Source organism: Leucopleurus acutus (genome assembly GCF_964270905.1).
Source record: "Leucopleurus acutus genome assembly, chromosome: 14".
Lineage (NCBI taxonomy): Eukaryota > Metazoa > Chordata > Mammalia > Artiodactyla > Delphinidae > Leucopleurus > Leucopleurus acutus.
This window is the reverse complement of record NC_139156.1, coordinates 58,187,704-58,207,806: the sequence shown is the minus strand read 5'-3', so window position 1 is coordinate 58,207,806 and position 20,103 is coordinate 58,187,704. Positions and strand designations below refer to the sequence as shown.

The window sequence follows — 20,103 nt, the reverse complement described above, 5'->3', positions numbered from 1 at the left end:
CCCTGGTCCAGGAAGATCCTGCTTTGCCGCGGAGTAACTAAGCCTGTGTGCCACAACTACTGAGCCTGCGCTCTAGAGCCTGCGAGCCACAACTACTGAGCCCGCATGCTGCAACTACTGAAGCTTGCGCACCTAGAGCCCGTGCTCCACAAGAGAAGCCACCTCAATGAGAAGCCCGCGTACTGCAACGAGTAGCTCCCGCTCGCTGCAACTAGAGAAAGCCAGCACGCAACAATGAAGACTCAACGTAGCCAAAAATAAATAAATAAAATTAATTAATTTTTTAAAAAACGGGCTTCCCTGGTGGCATAGTGGTTAAGAATCCACCAGCCAATGCGGGAGACATGGGTTCGAGCCCTGGTCCAGGAAGATCCCACATGCCGCGGAGCACCTAAGCCCGTGTGCCACAACTACTGAGCCTGTGCTCTAGAGCCTGCGAGCCACAACTACTGAGCCTGCATGGCCACAAATACTGAAGTCTGCACACCTAGAGCCTATGCTCCACAACAAGAGAAGCCACCACATTGAGAAGCCCACACACTGAAACAAAGAGTAGCCCCCGCTCACCGCAACTAGAGAAAGCCCACGCACAGCAACAAAGACCCAACGCAACCAAAAATAAATAAATAAATAAATTTATTTAAAAAAAAAAAAATGCCTTCAGAAGGAGCAGTTTTAAGTAAGACCTGGTCGCCTATACCCAGAAATCTTATTTTAAGATTAATAATATTCTTGTCCATTTATTCATTAAATGCTTACTACGTGCCAACCTTTGTCCTAAGTGCCTTACATGTATTAACTGACTTAATGTTTGCAAAAACTCTATGAGATAATTACAATTTTTGCCCCCATCTTACACATGACAAATTGAGGCATAGAGAGTTTAACTTGGTTATGAGCTAGTAAATCGGAATTTACTAGTAATCGGGACTATGAACCCAAGAGTCTTGTTCATATTCTTAATCACAATGTTATACTGCCTCTGTTCTTTATGGAGTATTAATTTACTTAATTTAGTCAAATTTAGTTATCAGTACAGGGCTTAAAAGGGGAATTTAAATGTCAGTAAACTGTTACATACTGTTCAATCAAAATCTGTTTTTTTCCATTATCACCTTTTTTCTGGAAAAAATGGTGGCAACATTGCTCAAATGGCAGCTTTGGAATTATATTTTACTTCTCTCTCATTCTTTTTGTCCCAAAGTCCTACTTTGCTTTGGGACCCTGGGTAGTTGACAGCCTCCGTGAGCTTCAATGTCTTCATTTATATAATCAGGTCAATAACACCTAACTCATGTGATTGCAGTGAGAATACATGAGATAAAGTATATAGAGCACTTGGTACAGTACCTGGCTCATAGTAAGTATTTGAATATCGCTTTTTGCTCAGAAACTGCAGTTGCATCCCATTTGCTTCATGTATCAAGTCCAAACATTTGTCGGGCTTTCAAGGCCTCCCTAGAGATAGCTGGACCCCACCCATCTTGCGTTATTTCTGGCCTTACCTGACATTTAAACATCCTTCTTTCTCTATGCCTCCTGGGATATATATCTTTCTTTTCCTCTCCTTTTCACTATCCACATCAAAACCCAGCTTTAAGTTCAATCTTCTCCATGAAACCATCACCAGTTAATTAAACTCACATTGTTCCTTTCCTCCTTTGAGCTCCTGTTGCAGCTATAAATATTACATTGTTAATATTTCACAAATTCTTCCACATATGCTAGATTTCTCTTTCCAACTAGATTCTTAAGTTCCTTGGGAAGACAGACCATATCTTAATAATTCTCCTTTATCTGCTTCCAAAGGATCTAGCAGAAAATTAAGAGCTCATAGTGAGTGTTCAACAAGTACTTATTGCCTGATTGAAGATAATAAGCTCCTGGGCTTCCCTGGTGGCGCAATGGTTAAGAATCCGCCTGCCAGTGCAGGGGACACAGGTTTGAGCCCTGGTCCGGGAAGATCCCACATGCCACGGAGCAACTAAGCCTGTGTGCCACAACTACTGAGCCTGCACTCTAGAGCCCGCGAGCCACAACTGCTGAGCCCGTGTGCTGCAACTACTGAAGCCCGCATGCATAGAGGCTGTGCTCTGAAACAAGAGAAGCCATCACAATGAGAAGCCCGCACCTGCAACAAAGAGTAGCCCCCGCTCACCGCAACTAGAGAAAGCCTGCATGCAGCAGCAAAGACCCAGTGCAGCCAAAAATAAATTAAATTAAATTAAATTAAATTTTTAAAAATATAATAAGCTCCTAAAAACACCTTATAGAATTGTATAGGGCTTTATATTTGACAGGGTGCTTTTATTAATATTTATGCTTAATCCATATAATAGTCACTGAAAATAGCTAAAGCAAGAATTATCATCATTTTCTGAGCAGCAAAACAGTTTAAGTTACAGTGTGACTTGCATAAGGTCTCTTGGTAAGTAGCATCTTAGACTCCGTTCCCAACTCCCACCATTCAGTCCATTCTCTGTAAGGCTGCCAGAACAATCTCTTTTGAAAATGGGATCGTGTCACTCCTCTCTTTAAAACCTTCCAGTGGTTTCCCTTTTTATTAAATAGAATGAAATTCTACCAGCTCTTCCCCCCGACACCCCACCCACACACACACACACACACACACACACACAAATTTGATCTCCACATACTCACTGTACTCTAGTTACAGTGGCCTTCTTAACCTTGAACAGGCCTAGCTCACAAAGCTTGTTGCTAGCCCAGGTCCTCTGCACTTGAATATTCCACCCCTGGATCTTCATATGGCTGGCTCCTTCTTGCTATTGAAGTCTCAATTCAAACATCACCTCCTCAGTGAGGAAGTAACACCCATCTAAATTAACCCTCCTGCCCAGTCATACTTTATCATCTGTTTCCTTCATGGCATTTATTGTTATCTCAAATTATCTTCTTCATTTTTGTGTTAGTTATATATTATCCATCCTCACTAGAATGTAGATCCTGTGAGAGCAGGGTTTTTGTTTGTCCTATTCACATCTGTATTCTCCTTCCCTGACAGAGGTCCTGACACATGATAAGCTCTTAATAAGTATTTGTTGAATAAAGTAGCTGAACAAAAACCAGACTCAAACTGTGGGTCTTTTGAGTTCTAATCCGGTTTACTTGCCATCATTCCGTTTATTCTGCCTTTCATGAAAGCACTTATACTTTTGGAACTACAATAAGAACTGATGTTCAGAATAATGACATTAATATGTGCTGTAGGATTCTCTATTATCAAAGAAAATTTTCATTGAGTTCAATAAACTAATTAAAGCAAGGATGTCATGGTATGTTATTATATTAGTACATTTAGAAAGATTTCCAACTAAAAAGACTTTCTGCTTTTTCTTTAGTTAACCAGAAAATTAAATTAACCCAGAGCTCTTCATTTCCCCCAAAAGTCCTTGTTAATTAGGATTGTTCTATAAATCTCTATTATTAGCAGAATTTGTCATCTGTTTCATTATCCTGTTTATTAGGGCAGTCTGAGCAGGGTGTCTTTGCTCATATCCTGATATGTGTATCCAATGAAAAGAAAAAGCATTTCCTGGATTCTCTTTTTTTTCCCTATTCTGTGACACAGGCATATTTCATGCTGTTTGCATAACAACTTAATTTCCTTGTGTCAGTTCCCAGTATAAAGTAGGAATGATATTCTTAACTTGGCTATTAAGTAAAATAATTAAATTTAGAGTCTACTTAAAATAAAAGCATTAGTGCTTTGAAACATTGTTTGTGATAACAGAAGATTGAAAACAACCTAAAAGTTCATCAATAAAGGACTACTTAAGTAAATTATCATACAGTGGACTATTACACAGTCATGAAAAACAATGACATTCTCTGTTTACCAATATAAAAAGATCTCCAAATGAAAAAACATGGTCCAGAACAGCATGCATATAGTATGATACTTTTTTTTGTTGTTTAAAATAAAAAGGAGAAAAGTAAGAATGTTTTGCTTATATGTGCATAGAGAAATTGTGAAAGGATATACAGGGAAGCAATAGCAGTAATAACCAGATTGAAAAATAGTGGGACTAGAAACTGAATGAATGGGAGAGATAAGAGGAGAAGGGTGGTTGTACCATATATTTTCACATATTTATATTTGGGGACTATAGTTATGCATTACCTGTAGTAAAAGTTAAAAGGTTAAATTTTTTTAAAAAACAAGCACAACTAAAAGCAGTATGTGGTTCTGGACTGCATCCTGTACTGGATGAAAAAAATTGCTATAAAAGACATTAGGACAATTAACAAAATTGGAATATGGAGTATAGATTAGATGAAATAACAATATTAAGTTTTTAAATTTGTCAACTATACGATGGTTACCTAAACGAATATGTTTGTTCTTAGGAAATACACCAAATTAAATAAATTATTAAGGAGTAAAGGACATGATATATGCAACTTAAGCTCAAATGGCTTGAAAGAATAAATATGTGTGTATATACAGGAGGACTGATAAATTATGGCAAAATGAAAAACTGGTAAATCTGGATAAACGTTATATGGGAATTCTCTGTATTTTTCTTTAAACTTTTCTGCTTGTTTAAAATTATCCCCCCAAAGAAAGGTTAATAAAAAACAAGCAGGGCTTCCCTGGTAGCTCAGTGGTTAAGAATCCGCCTGCCAATGCTGGGGATATGGGTTCAAGCCCTGTTCCAGGAAGATCCCTCATGCTGCGGAGCAACTAAGCCCGTGCACCACGACGACTGAGCCTGCGCTCTAGAGCCTGCGAGCCACAACTCCTGAGCCCGCGCGCCTGGACCCCGTGCTCTGCAACAAGAGAAGCCACTTCAATGAGAAGCTTGTGCACCACAATGAAGAGTAGCCCCCGCTCGCCACAACTAGAGAAAGCCCACACACAGCAACAAAGACCCAACGCAGCCAAAAATAAATAAATTTAAAAAAAAAAAGCAAACAAAAACATTAATACCCTGGAAATACCTCATTATAAGAAATCAAGGTGCAGGAGCCACTTTTCAGAATCTTAGGAGTTCTGGGGTTTTTTTTTTTTGTGTTACGCGGACTTCTCACTGTTGTGGCCTCTCCCATTGCGGAGCACAGACTGGACGCGCAGGCTCAGTGGCCATGGCTCACGGGCCCAGCCGCTCTGCGGCATGTGGGATCTTCCCAGACCGGGGCACGAACCCGGTGTCCCCTGCATCGGCAGGCAGACTCTCAACCACTGCGCCACCAGGGAAGCCCAGGAGTTCTGGTTTTTAAACGGTCCTACTTGTCACTTTCTGGTGAAGTTTTTGCCATCAGTTTTCTGTTTTTTTCCATGGCTGGTAATGCTCATCAGAGGCAGTGGTAGAGGTGGTGACTACAGTCTACCTTGAGGCTGAAAAACACTTGGCTATCTGCTTCTCATCCTGCTTTGTATCTTCTTCAGTTATATCTTCACTACAATTTAGAGGTGACGTCAGTAAGACAGTGACAACACATGGCACTTTAATATACCTTGAACAGAATTTCCTAAGGATATTAATTACCTTGACTCTGTGTGTATATACAGTACTAAAATATATAGTTAATTTGGTAGCAGTAAAGCTACTGGAACATTTAGCCTAATTGTTTGGCATTGAATGAGTGGATTTTTTATTATTATTTTTCAGTTAGATATTGTGGCATTTGTATGAACTAACCATCTCTACTATAAACGACTTAACATTATAGTTGATTCTAGCCAGACTGGCCTCTTAAGAGACTGGGTAGTAAGGCTTATGTCACAGTAGAGTGAAGAGTGAATTACCTGTTTGTATAAACTGTCCAGAGACTGTTTGATTTTTATTATTTTGTACTTTAAGTACATTAAATTTCATTGTTCTGAGTGAAGATGCCATGAGGGTCTTATCCAATAAATGACACTAAGCAAATCTGTTATCAGCTGAATTGTTAGTGTTTGTTTCCTGTCTGCTTGGGGAAACTCATGATTTTGTGCTGTTGTAGAAGTCTGGAAAATAGGAATAATAATTATTCCCAATCCTTTTCCTTCTCACTTTATAAAGAATTTGGGAAGAGACAATGGCACTTACTTATCTTAAGCTCTTGAGTAGAAGTACTTGATCAGAACTAAGTGTCATTTTTCTATAACTAAGGCAAAAAGCAATTTTTGCTACTTGTTCCCACAGCTACTCTAGTCCCATTTCACACCTAAGAAAACAAGATCCCAGTAACAGTGATGTGAGTGTCTTGGGCCCTCATTGGCTGAATAATGCCCATGCCTATAAGTGTGTCTTAAGATTTAGTTAGGTACTTTGTATGTTCATACAATAAATTGACTAGAAGGCTATGGAATGGGTCATGCTGGTGAATACCATTTACTTAGTTTGTGGGAGTTTTTTTAATAACTCTGTAAACCAGCTTAGATCATTGTATTTCAAAATAAGAATGTACCAAAAATATAAGTGAACTTGAATATTACTGAACTTTGTTTACTCCCTTTTCAATGATTTGGAACACCATTCAAGATCTTGCAAATTTTCAGCGTTATTGTTTTGAAAGGAGTTCTCATAATATAGCTCTCTAGATGCAAAAGATAATAGAGCCTGGACTGTGTACCAATTTATGACAGCTCTTTTTACATTCTTAATATTCTTATATACTTATTTGAATTAATAAGTACAAAAAGTGGAAAATATTTCTACTTTATGTTTCAGGAAATTGAACTTCATATGATACCTAAGGGTAAAGGATTTCAAGGATCTACACATATATCCAGAAAAAAGTGTAGTAAAACTGAATTCATTTAGAAGTTTTGCTAATTTAAACAAAAAGTCATGATTCTTAAGAACAAAATTCAGATAAACTCTTCCATTGTGAATTAGGTTTTATTCATAAATAAAGATTTATCCAATCAAAAGTCAATAACTTTTTTAAACAAAGAACTCAAGGAATTATATCTAATTGCAGCTTACTTATCATTTATATGTGATTATTTTAATCTGTAATCCAGGAATTAATTCTTATATTACCTAAAATGTTTTATAGATGTGTTATATTATTACATAATATAACCTTATTATAAATGGTAATGGTGTCATTAACTTAGCTCATTTTACTTGTTTAATGCCTGTTTGTTCTTAGTTTATAGTTGTTAATTCCCTTTATAGTATGACTTGTACTTGGAAGTAATAAAATCAGATTTCTTTATAAATATTTATGGTACAGACCTTTCCCTAAACCAGACTGTAGCCCTTTCCTTTCCTAATTATTTCTAATAAAGTCTGCTTATATCTTTTTTTTTTTTTTTTTTTTTGGCTTGCGTAGCAGTCTGTACTGCATACTCCCTAGAAAATTTAATCCTGGATGTTTATGCCTTAACTTCCAATTAATCAAAATCTTGTCAACTTAATGTAGGTCTGGTGTTACAAAGTGTGGAAAGGTAGTACTTAAAGAGTTTAAACAGGTACTTCTAATATGGAATCTTCTTAGCATCTACAGTCAAAAGACATCACTAAGTGAATGAGTCCTCTTCTTGAATATCAATCTTTCCAGGAGCATCTTTTTTTCATTATCATCACTTTGTTTATCTCTTGTTGAAAGTATCCATTAGTAGCAGGTAGCAAAAGGCAAACAGAACATGCTTTTTGAGAGTCTTAGGTTCTTTATTAAGACCTTAAAATTTCCAAGATTTCCTTTTCTCTCCTTCTTGATCTTAGATGAGATTGAAGTTTATAGCGCTTTGGCCACATTTGTCCCCATGAAGGATGCAAATTTGTAGTTTCAGAAGTTCCAGACACCAATGAAAAGCACTATTCAGTCTTTTACAAATGTCCTCTAGGCCAAATTTCATCACAGATACAGTAGTCTCCCTTACCTGCAGGGGATATGTTCCAAAACCCCCATTGGGTTCCTGACACTGTGGATAGTACCAGACCCTATATATACTATGTTGTTTTTCTTCTGTACATACATACCTATGATAAAGTTTAATTTATAAATAAGGCATAGTAAGAGATTAACAACAATGAATAATAATAAAATATAACAATTACAATAATATACTGTAATAAAAATTATGTGATGGGAATTGCCTGGTGGTCCAGTGGTTAGGACTCCACACTTCCACCTCAGGGGACCAGGTTTCCATCCCTGGTTGGGGAAATAAGAACCCGCATACCACGCGGCATGGCCAAAAAATTTGTGAATGTGGTGTCTCTCTCTCAAATTATCTTATTGTACTGTACTCACCCTTATGATGATGATAGGATATGATACAATGCCTCTGTGATGAAATGAGGTGAGGTGAATGACACAGATATTGTGATGTATCATTAGGCTAACATTGACCTTCTGATGATAACGTCAGAAGGAGAATCATTAAGCCATGATGATGTCGATGGTTGGATATCAGCAGCAGATGATGTCCATGGTTGGGCATCCTCAATAGCTGAAGGGTTTTCGTTTGTGTTTGTTTATTTGTTTCACTGAAACCTTTTGGAAGAACATTGTAATTGGAAGTTGTCTCTTTTTAACTCATCAGTGTTTTGCTACAGAGGTTGAATCCTTCAGTGATTATAAGGGTGACTTTAATGCTGCATTCCATCCAAGGATCTTATTCCCTAATTTTGTCCTTTAAAGTCTGTGCAATTTGAAACACTTCAGCAAATTTTGGTAATGTCCGAGTTGCTGGTTCTACTCCACTTTCTTCTTCATCATCTTTCTCTTCCTCTGTAAATGACTCAACAAGTTCTTCCACTTTCTCATTTGTTAACATTTCTCCATGGTCTTTGATGTGTTCTGCTTCTTCATCAAGCATGTTGGCAAATCCTTCTTACTGTGTGAATGATTTTCCTAACTTCTCCACTGATCCCCAGGAAGCCTTTAAAATCATTCATGACTGCAGGCCTTTACAATTCCTGGTTTTAATTCATCCACTGCAGCTTTGATGAATGTTATTGTGTCAGTAATAATGAATGATTTCTAGCACTGCATTGTGTCCAGATTAGAGTCTGCATCAGTTGCTGATCAAATATGATCAAATACAGGGTGGGTGTATGTGACCTGGACAAACTGAATGATGCCCTTGTAAAAGGGGTGAAGCAGTGAAGTTGCATTTGGAGATAAAATTCCAACCTCAACATTTTCACGTTTGTAACAATTCAGGATGACCAGGTACGTTATCTGTTACTAATAGAACTTCAAATTTCACCCTTTCTTCTTCCAAATATTTTTTCACTTCTGGGATGAAGCATTGGTGGAAGCATCCCATAAATGAGATAACTGTCACCCATGCTTTCTGATAATTTTTGGTTTTGTTTTTGAGAGCACATGGGTTCTTCACCCTGAACACTACGCCTGGCTTTATCATATGCCCTGCAGTGTTGCCACATAGTACCAACGTTCATCTGTCCTTCCATGTTTTATGCCCTGGTGCCTCCTTTGCACTTTTATGAATGTAGCTTCTATTGGACATCTTCTTCCAGAAGAGCACAGTTTCATCACCACTGAAGACTTGCTTTGGATGGTATGCTATCTCCTTAATCAACTCCTTCAGCACTGCCAGAAATGTGGCAGTAGCTTCTTCATCAGCAGACACAGCCTCTCCAATAATTTTTATATTTTTCAGTCCAGATCTTTTACTGAATCTGTAACCATCCTTTACTCGCAGTAAATGGCTTGGCTATCACTTGTTTCAGGGGATCCCTGGCTGAAGTGTTCCTATAGGCTCAGTGTTTTCTGGCGCAGCACGTTGCCGTCAATAGGAATAAATCTTCTGTTCATGTCCTCCACCCCAAAACTTAATGCCTTTTCCATCTTAGTTAAGCACTTGTCACGTACTCTGGCCATAACTTTTGCAGTTTAAGGTGCAACATCAAATCTAACACAAATTTCTTTTTCCTTCTTCACAATTTCACAGATAGAAGCTTCGTTCTTACTGTAGATCTATCTTAGCAACCTCACCATATAATATTTTTTTCTTTCCTCATTAAGTCAGGAACTTTCACCTTTTCACTTAAAGGAAGCACTTTATGGCCTCTCTTTGGCATATCCAAATCTCCAGCATCACTACTTTTGTGCTTTGGGACCATTAGTAAGTAAAATAAAGGTTACTTGAACACAAGCACTGCAGTACAGTGACAGTCAATCTGATAACCGAGGTGGCTACTTGAGTGACTTACAGGCGGCATACGTAGGGATGATTCATATCCAGGGCAGGATGGATTGGGACGGTATTCAGAATGGTGTGGAACTTAAAACTTATGAATTGTTTATTTCTGGAGTTTTCCACATAATATTTTCAGACTTTAGCTGACCGCGGGTAACTGAAACCGCAAAAAGCAAAACTGGATAACGGAGACTACTGTAATGCCATTCCACTGTCATGTGCCAAGTTTAAAGTAGTGTATTAGGTTACTCTGTAGTCAAAAGAACCAAGAACCAAGTCCAGACTGCTGTAAGAGAAGAGCTCATTGCACTGTCCATTTTGTTCTGCCCATGCATTCAGTGGTAGCTTTCCCTTTTGTTATTTGACTAGTTTGGAGGAAATAGTGACTCCGTTGTAAAAAGTAACCAGATTAAGTTATCCGTAATAAGCCAACTAATATCAGTAATCCTTGACATTGGCATCAAGTATTATTCAGAATAGTAGTTATATTTTTTTTGTGCCATTGTGATTTTCTATAGAAGAACACTCAAGACTCATTATTTGTATTTTTTAAATTTACAGCTCTTTAACTATATCCAAGATTTTATTGCCAGGAATGTAGCCAGGCTTGATGCTTTATTAGAGATCCATGATCTAGTACTTAATACTTCCTTTAGCTCATAGTTTCTGTTCAGGTATTTTTACTGTCCAAAAAGGTACTGCTACCATTTACAGTTGTTCCTCAAAAATGTGAACTACCTAAGTATAACTCTTAACAAAACACATACAACATCTGTATGCTGAAAATACCAAAAAGCATTGCTTACAGATGGCTTTTCACCTTGGTTCCCAAGTGCTCATGTACAGAATATGGGCTTCATGTTCTGTCTCTCTCTTTGGCTGATGTAGGAGCTTCAAGCTTTCCTGGGTGAGGTTGTATATTGAGTGTTTACAAAGAGAAGTCAGTCTGCCTTTCTTTGGCTCTAATTGCAGAAAATGAAGTCACCGCTTTTGCTGTCTTGGATCAAGACCAGAAAGAAATTGTTGATACCAATGGAGCTGGAGATGCATTTGTTGGAGGTACGGACTCATTTATTTCATACTTACTTACAAGTTAAACATTTCCTTTAACCCTGTCTCTGCCACATAGCCAAGATTTATGAATATAGTAACTTAATTTCTGCTTTTAAATAATTAATTCCTGATGTTTTTTTCCATATGCTACTGTCATTGTGTTATGAGGGTATATTACTATAGGAAAATACGTATTTTGGGCTTAAAGATAATTTACTGTTACGCTATATCCCAGTCATTTTCACAAGATTAATTGTGTCTGTCAGAACATTGCATAAACAGGCTGCATCAAGACAGTACATAGTATATTCATACCCCTTCAGGCTTAAATGTTAACAAATTGTTGTTCTTTAAAACACATTGTGAATATTAATAGTACGCTAATAGCTAAGGATGATGTCTTTGGATTATATCCTTTAGTTAAAACATCTGTTTCTAACACAATAGTTGGATGTTTATTGTACCAGGAAGGGTTAAATTTTTGTCTCATTAAGGTTCAATAAGAACTGGCACAGTTTATAAAAACTAAATCATTTTTGGAGTGAGTAGTCAAAAATAAGATCAAGACAATTGGAAGAGTTTTGGCTTGATAACTTAGATTGATCTAAAATCGGATTCAAAAGTTCTTTTCATATGTCTGAACTCCTTCTAGCCAAGTGTAGTTAAGCTAGGTTAAGATCTCTAGAAAGCTTTAGACTCCTGAGTGATAGCCCAGAAGAGTCCCTCCTGACCTTTATTTCTCATAACATCAAACGAGACAAGGAAGAAAAGGCGAATGGAGCTGACCCTTGTCTTCCTTTCCTTGGAAGATAAGTTGAATTATGGGAAACTTATTTAAGATTTGTATAATGGTTTGAACTTAATGTTACTTAAAATATTTATATTCTTTTAATGTTCACTAGCATAAATTTTTCATGTTTCCTTCTTTGAAACTTTTCATGCCTAGTCTTAAATGAGCTGTTTACCATTAGACTGGTAGCATGCCCCATGCCATCTTTTTTTGGAAAGAGTACATACAACAAATAATGTTCTACTTTACTGTCACGCACGTATCTTTTATTCCTTTGCTCTGAAAGGCTTCATCACTGATTATTTTGCAGCTGTTTTTCCTATTCCATACCGCTTTAGAGCTGTAAACCCATGTAGCCTAAAAATACCTTATCCAGAATTGGGCCAAATTCTGTAATACATTAAGGAGACACTATTGATTTCCTGTTTAGAAATTGGTTAAACTAGGAATCTAGTACAGAAACTTTTAAATTTATAACTTGTGTGTGTGTTATTTAAGCACTTTAAAATACTTAAAACAGTAAGTATTCTCTTTCTTTGCTATTTAGTTGGGTACATCCCGAGGCTGTCATAGATACGATGGTGACCTAATTAGGCACTGCTCCTGGGCCTGAGGCCTGGGGCTTCCTGGCCTTGCAACAACAGATTCCTTTATAGACCCCTAACTACCTATAATGTTTCCACCACGAGGTAGGAATATATAGACTTTTTGAGGAAGAGGGAAGTCATTCTTAGGATACTAAAATAGGAACAGCTAGCTAGCCATTTGTATTACAGTTAGAGTGATAAATGAACTATATCATCAAAGCCCTTGGGCTCTTTGTTACAGGATTTTCGGCCTCTCTCTTATCTCACTCTGGTTACCCAGACTCATTTATATACTTATTCTTGGGGTACAGTGAGGTAAGTAAAAAGGAAAGAGTGTGGAACAGCGATCTGCGAACCTTTTTTCCTAAAGGGCCAGACAGTGAATACGTTAGGCTTTGCAAGCCGTATACTGCATATTCTTCTTGTTTTCTTGCTTGCTTTTTGTTTTGTCTTTGGTTTTTTGCAGTACTCTAAAAATGTAAAAACCTTTCTTCGCTCTCCAGCTGTACAAAAACAGAGCATGGGCTGGATTTGGCTCTCAGGCTATGGTTTGCCAACCCCTTTTGTAATATGTTGGCAGCCTCCTCACTTTATTCACTTTCATCATACCCTGGATTTCACTACGCACTGTTGAAATCAGTATAGAGAAAGTGGAAGTCAAGCTGAAACTAGGCAGAACTTTACTGGTAAAACCTCAATTAAGTAGCCATTTTTCTCGTTTTAACCCTACTCTCATCGGTTCCCAGGATATTCAGATCCTGAAAGACTGAGTCATGCAGTGAGATGAATACTCTAATGTCATTTTAACAAGGAATACTTATGCTGGCATGTTCAGCACATTCTGTCTATGTACATCAAGCTATATAGTAATAGCATAGATAACATTTACGCAGCACCTACTAGCCAATTGATATCTTAGGCACTTTACATATATTAACTCGTTTAATGTTCATAAAAGCTCCTTGAAGTAGGTTATTTTTAACCCCATTTTACTGATGAGAAAACTGAGACACAAAGGGGTTAGATAACTTTCCCAAATTCTCGTAGCTAGAAAGTAGCAGAGCCAGGATTCAGACCCAGGCAGTCTGAACTGTACTGCTTCTCTAAACTTTTAGGGAAATCTCATCATTAGGACTCAGAACCACAGACCCGCCTTACTAACAAAAGCTGGTTTTGCCAGAGAGAATGTTCCTATTGACTGAATAGATGACTTCATTTATTGAACAGGAGGTTTTGTTACACAATAGGATTCTTAGGACTCTGGGGTAAGATTGTTGCAGAAAAGAAAGTGAAAGGGAAGAGAATCGAAGGACTTAATCCCAGGTGAGTTTGAACCAGGAGTTTCTGCTAAGCAGTAGAATTGATTGCACTACAGAGATACAGAAAGCCAGATCATAAACTCGCTTGGTCAGCATGGAATCCGAATACAGGGAGTTATATGAATCAACTGTTTAATAGCACCAGGCTGATACATCCATCTTACAATAGAGATGTTCTGGTTAGTTGGAAATACTCAAAAATCCATTGGCTAAAATCCCCTACTCCCATCTCTACACCAGGGGAAGGCTTTCTAGTAGGATTGGAAATACTCTATCTTTTGAAGTATACTCCTCTACCTTGATCATGAATGGAGAGGCAATGATGGCAACTTTTGCATTTACTATGTAGTTTCTTTTTCTTTGCTTGATTGCCTGATTAATGTGTCTCCTTTCTGATTGACACATTTTATCTTTAGGTGCTTAATATATTCCTCCTATTACTTTCAAGTTTTGCTGGCTTACAAGCACCTCTTTCTTTTGTGACTTTGCATAACTATATTCCAGTCCCAATTTCAAGTTCTTAGATAAACCATGACTTCACCTACCGTTTGCTGATATTACATATCCCAATACCAGAGTGCCATGCGTTCTCATTAGCCACATAAGAGATACATGACTACATCATAGATTTTCATGTATAATTTTAAAATGAGTACCCCAAAGGAACATAAATTAAATTCATAGTTCCATCTCGAGGGTTTGGTAACAGTGACAAATTCCTCTAGCCTCCACAAGTATACCTCCTTGTTCTATTTGGAGATCTTAAACACTTTCTAATGTCTGCCCTTTACTTGTCACTAGCCAGCCCTGATGGAACTACCCTTTTCACATTCTCCCTCAAAAGCCAAAGCGCCACGATTGTACCCTTGGAAATGGAGACAATTCTATAATCTCTAAGTATGATTTCCTAATTTCCCAGGTCAGTTGAAAATTTCTTCCTGTTGTCCTGCTGTGCTTTGTCACAGCAGGTCTGCCTTTTCATTTGGAGCCCTCTTTGTCACTGCCATAGTAACAAATGGAAACATTGAGAACATTTTGTGACAGGCACTGTCATTGTTCCCTGTGAAATCTCTTCCCCTGTGTCTTCCCAGTAAATGAAACTGAGAAGAAAAATCATAACAAATAACATGAAAGGGGACCTAATCAATATGTTCCCAGTGGGCTGTCAATACCAGCCTGTGTTAATCTAACATGATTTAGTTGTATGTTTTATGGCAGCTATAGGAATATGAACTAGACCTACAAATCATCTTTAGACTAAAAGTGAGTACACCTTTGACAGATTATACCCAGGCACGTACATCTAACTCTCAGAAAAAAGACTAGAGACCTTACCCAAGGACCAACATTCTTAGGTTTAAAAAAGCTTCATTAAATGTTAAGAGCCATATATAGCTTAGAATAGTTTATTTGAATGATAGTAAAGTAACTGTGCTGCCTTTAATACTTTTATTTTCAAATTTCTCATGACAGCTTTATCAGGGAAAATGTATTATCCTAAACGATATTACCTACAATATGAAAATGACTTTTAAAGCCACTTAGCAATCACAGTATAAATAATTATCCTATTTCCCATCTAATAAAAAGGAGCATTAATTTCACTTTCTAATTCATGTTCAGAAAAGACTTTTTGTTTAAAAAAAAAGATTTAAGTTACCAGAGCAAGGATATTACTTCCTTTTCAAGTAGCACATGTCTATACTTCAGAGAACCATAGGGAATCTCTAAGTTATGTTTACATTTTCTATTCTCACCTTGCTTTTTATTCCCAAACATTTGTAACTTACTCTCCCGTTCTTCTTAACTGCTGCTTCATTGTGCTGTACAAAGAAGTGGTGTAGAATTCTTCTGACTTTTTTTTCTGCACCACCCCCTTCCTTTGCTGTCAACTCAGAGGACTAGAAAATAACTTGGTGAGTGTTGAATATATCATTTCTCACACTTCTTCACCCAAAAACGAAACCTTCATATGACCCACTGTATGCAGAAGATTTACTTGTGGATGGTAACCAAGATGATTGCTGCACACTCCTACCCCATCCCACAGCAACAACGATCCCTTTCCCTGTCTTTTACCTCTAGCAGGACATCTTTGGTGTTTGATTTCTTAAGCAGTTTCCCTTAAAACCCTCAAATGAGGTATGGGATTGACTTGGTCATTAAGAATTTGAAATACACCAGAGACAGCAGCTCAAGTTCACACAGGGGGAAAGGGAAGAGAGATTCACACCTTGCACAGTCTTAGGATGCTTCATGACATGCTACTCTGATGTTTCACATCCAGAGATTTTGATAAGTTGACGTTGGACCAGGACCAAATTTCAGGAGTCTTGCCTAAGATTATTTAAGCCTTTGTGGGTCTAAAGAGGTAAAGATGATCCTCGAGCCATGACAGAAATGAGAAATAACTTTCATTGACATGGGATACAGGATGATTTTAGGATAAAGTCTGGAATTTTTCACAAATAGTAATGTTCCCTCAAAGATCTTGTATCCTGGATGGCCTCCATCTAGAAGCAATTGTAAATAGATAATGGAATTCAAAGGACTTTGTCTTCTGGAGATTTGGATAATCCAGAGACAGTCAGAGCCATGGAGGCTATCAGACCCTGAAACTTAAATATGAACCTTACATCTCCTATATTGATGATTATTAAGAAATGCTTATTCTAAGAAAACAATGTTGGTATTTATAAGATTTCATTTAGTAGCAGAGGGCCAGAAGAAATGTCACAAGCAAAATATCTGAAGTTAGTTTTGTTAGAATTGTGATATGACAAATATATGTATATCAGTTTCCTGGCCTATGATATTTGTGAGTCAAATGGAACTCACTTGAATCCAATAGCAGTCCAAGCTGCTCTTACATGGATTTGGTCAATTTTACCTACCTTATCTGTCAGATTCATCCAATCTGTATCAGTTAGGTTTTGCTGCATAACACACCACCCTCAAAACTTAGTGACCTAAAACAACAACCATTTATTTAACTCCACAAATCTGTGAATTGGCAGCTGGGCCTAGGCTCAACTGGACAGTTCCTCTGGTCTCAGAGGTTCAAGAGATTAAGTAATTTGCCCAAGGTCACAGTGAAAACCAGGATTCAAACTCAAAGTTTGACCCCCAAGTTCTTACCTCTGATCATTTTGTTATACTCCATTCCATTAGTATCCTCTTGTCTTCCCCTCCAAGTGAGGAAAAATAGCCTAAGTGCTTTTTCTAAACACTAGTCTGTAGACTGGGGCCAATCTATGACTTAGCAGAGATTTCATCAGTCAGTAGCAAAATGAAAAAAAGGTAGGAGCAATATAGTAAGTTTTCGTAAAGCTGAGTGTATTCAATTTAAAATCTTGTCTCATAGATGTTTGAATTTGTTACAATGTGCCTTTATTGGTTTTGTAATTAATATAATCAAAATAAATGAAATCACATGTCGGTAGTACTGATGCATAGCCTGGCCAACCTTGTGACCTAGCAGAAGTCTTAACCAATGGTGCATAAGTTACTACAAACAACTTCCCAAACTGTATGAAAATTTGTATGAAGTGTAACCTCTGATGTTATATGGCTATTTACTATAAACAGGGGTCTGAATAAAACAAACAAAAATTATCAATGCGATTACTAAATTTACAGCTATTCTCACTTCAGATATGAGTTCCCAAACCTGGGGTATGAACACAAGATCTTAATTTATTTTTCATTTAATTATCCAGTTTACATTGACATTTTATAAAATTAAGATATGTATGTTTTATTTCTATCCCATGAAATAAACGGAAAATTAAAACCAGTTTCTGTCATCAAGTGCTCTTTGAATTTTAGAACCACCCTGCTGTGAGAAATTGTCAGTTGATCAAATACAGGTTTTTGAATTGAGTTAAATAGTAACAAAATTAGTTATCTTGCTTATGAATTAGGGTATAAATAAGCTTACTGTCATCTCCTTATTCTAACACTCCAGCAGCTTACCAGGACTTTGTCCTGGTAAGTCTTTTTGTTTTTAATTATATTGCTTAAAATGTTAATGCTGAAAGGGAGTATTTTTTAAAATCACGTTTCTGGTTTTCAGGTTTTCAAACTTTCAATAGTGAAACTATGTTCAAATGAGGTTTTATCTGAATCAGAATGAAATGAGATTAAACAAATCCCCATTTGACCCTATCCGCATTTTATCTGGTTGCTCATAAAAAGCAGCTCTCTTGAATGAATTGATGTTAGGTATGAAAACCTAAGATGGTCTATTAAAAAGCCCCCATTTGATGGATGAGGAAAGGGAGTTAATTGTAAATATGCAATACTAGAAGCCAGATCTCATGGCTCATTAATTCATGATCCAGTGATTACATGTGTTCATAACCCAAATGAAAATTGTCAGTTAAGTAGTCTGTTATATAGGCCTTTTGGAAATACATAGGTCAAGAGTTGATACCCCAAATGGATAGAAGCCTTTGATATAGTTGTTTTGGTATGTGGGTATCCAAGATGTTTAACTTTAACAATAAACAGAAGCATATGCTAAACTTTTATTTTGGGAACCACATCAAGAGATCACACATTAGGTTTAAAATTCAGATTCTAACATTTTTGTTCCATAAGGAGGAATGATCTTTTTTTTTTTTTCCTGCGGTACATGGGCCTCTCACTGTTGTGGCCTCTCCCGTTGCGGAGCACAGGCTCCGGACGCGCAGGCTCAGCGGCCATGGCTCACGGTCCCAGCCGCTCCGCAGGGGCACGAACCTGTGTCCCCCACATCGGCAGGCGGACTCTCAACCACTGCGCCACCAGGGAAGCCCCTAGGAATGATCTTTAAAGCAGTATTTTGAAAGGGGTTGGGGTGCAAGGGCACCTTATCCATACAAGTAAAACATACTGCTTAGTACTCTTCAGGAGCTTCTTTCCTGAATTAGGGGCACAGAAAGGTTTTTTTGGTTTGGGATTTTTTTTTTTTTAATTCAAATGCAATATCCCACGCCACGTTAATACAATTTGACAAGTTTCCATTTTCATACACCAGGAAGAGCAGATAAGTTATCCTCACTGTTATAGCGCTGACCACTGCCTATATATTATACCATACTGCTCAGTTGCTCACTTTGTGTGGGAGGATGTATTGTGCTTAGCTGTCGTGAAGGAACCTTTGCTCTGAATTGACTTCCTGTGCATGGCAGTCACTACACCATCTGACACCACTTAGGCTTTGGTTTTCATTATGCAAGTACCTGCTAGGTCAGACCTTACCCTGATGGGCACAGTAGCTTTTTAAGTTATTTCAAAATTTAATGTTTGTTGATTTCCTTTTTCCAGAAAAATCTGTGTTTTCTAACATATGAGTCACAAGTTGTTACTTAAGTTCATGACTAGTTGGTAGTCAATATGAAGTCAAAACAAAATAAAATTTTACTAACTAAACTACATAAAAAATGAAAGGAAAAAAAGTTTACATCTGAGCCTTTTTCAGCAGGGGGAAACCATTACTTTGTCACATCTGGGTAGTCTAAGCCAGCCAAACTGAAGTGGGAATTTCCTGCCATATGTTAGTTCTTTGAGCAACCTGTAAACATCTACAAGAGGGTATGTGAGTTCTTGTTTGGTAGAGCTGTAGCCACTGTGGAAGCTTGCTCCTAATAGGTAGCAGACATTTTTATGTACTACCACTCGTCAGGAGGTTAAGTAGCCTGACTATAGCTACTAACACTGTTTGCTCTTGTTAAATGCATTAATTTGGAAGGCCTAATTTGGAAGGTACAACATCAGGTCTCACCAGTATTATAGCAAGAGTGAACACTGTGTTGAAATGACCTCCCAAATGTGGATGACAGAAATTTTGTTTCATTAATAAAAAGAAGGTAAGACTAAGCCACCAAGGTTATTCCAGATAACTTGAATAAGGTCATTTTATAAAGTCAGTGAAGACCAAAATAAGCCTCTTTATACAAAGGAAAATAAAGAATCTGAAATGGTAGGAGAAATACCAAGTATTTACATCAGCTTCCTGTTCCAGATGCACATGGGCATTAAGAAGCAAAAATTTCATTCAGAAGAGTTGTACACAAAAAGTAGAAATGCTTTATCCAGTTGAAACAAGAGACATTTTTCAGGGGGAAAAAAAGACTTTCCACATAATCTCACTGTTTTTGTCATCCTCTGTAAGGGAAAATATTGACATTTACCAGACTGTTTGCTCCAGCTTTCTGATCTCCTGCAGTTTATTTTTAT

At 37.4% G+C, this 20,103-nt stretch overlaps 1 protein-coding gene across 4 annotated transcripts in view; it reads left to right on the top strand.

The window, feature by feature from the left end:
• Nucleotides 1-20,103, top strand: part of ADK (adenosine kinase) — a 487,490-nt gene that overhangs the window by 443,878 nt on the left and 23,509 nt on the right. For all 4 annotated transcript variants that reach the window (XM_082854024.1, XM_082854021.1, XM_082854023.1 and 1 more), the window contains one exon: nt 11,105-11,191. In XM_082854024.1, coding sequence (XP_082710150.1) covers nt 11,105-11,191 — 87 coding nt within the window. The remainder of the gene's footprint in view (nt 1-11,104; nt 11,192-20,103) is intronic.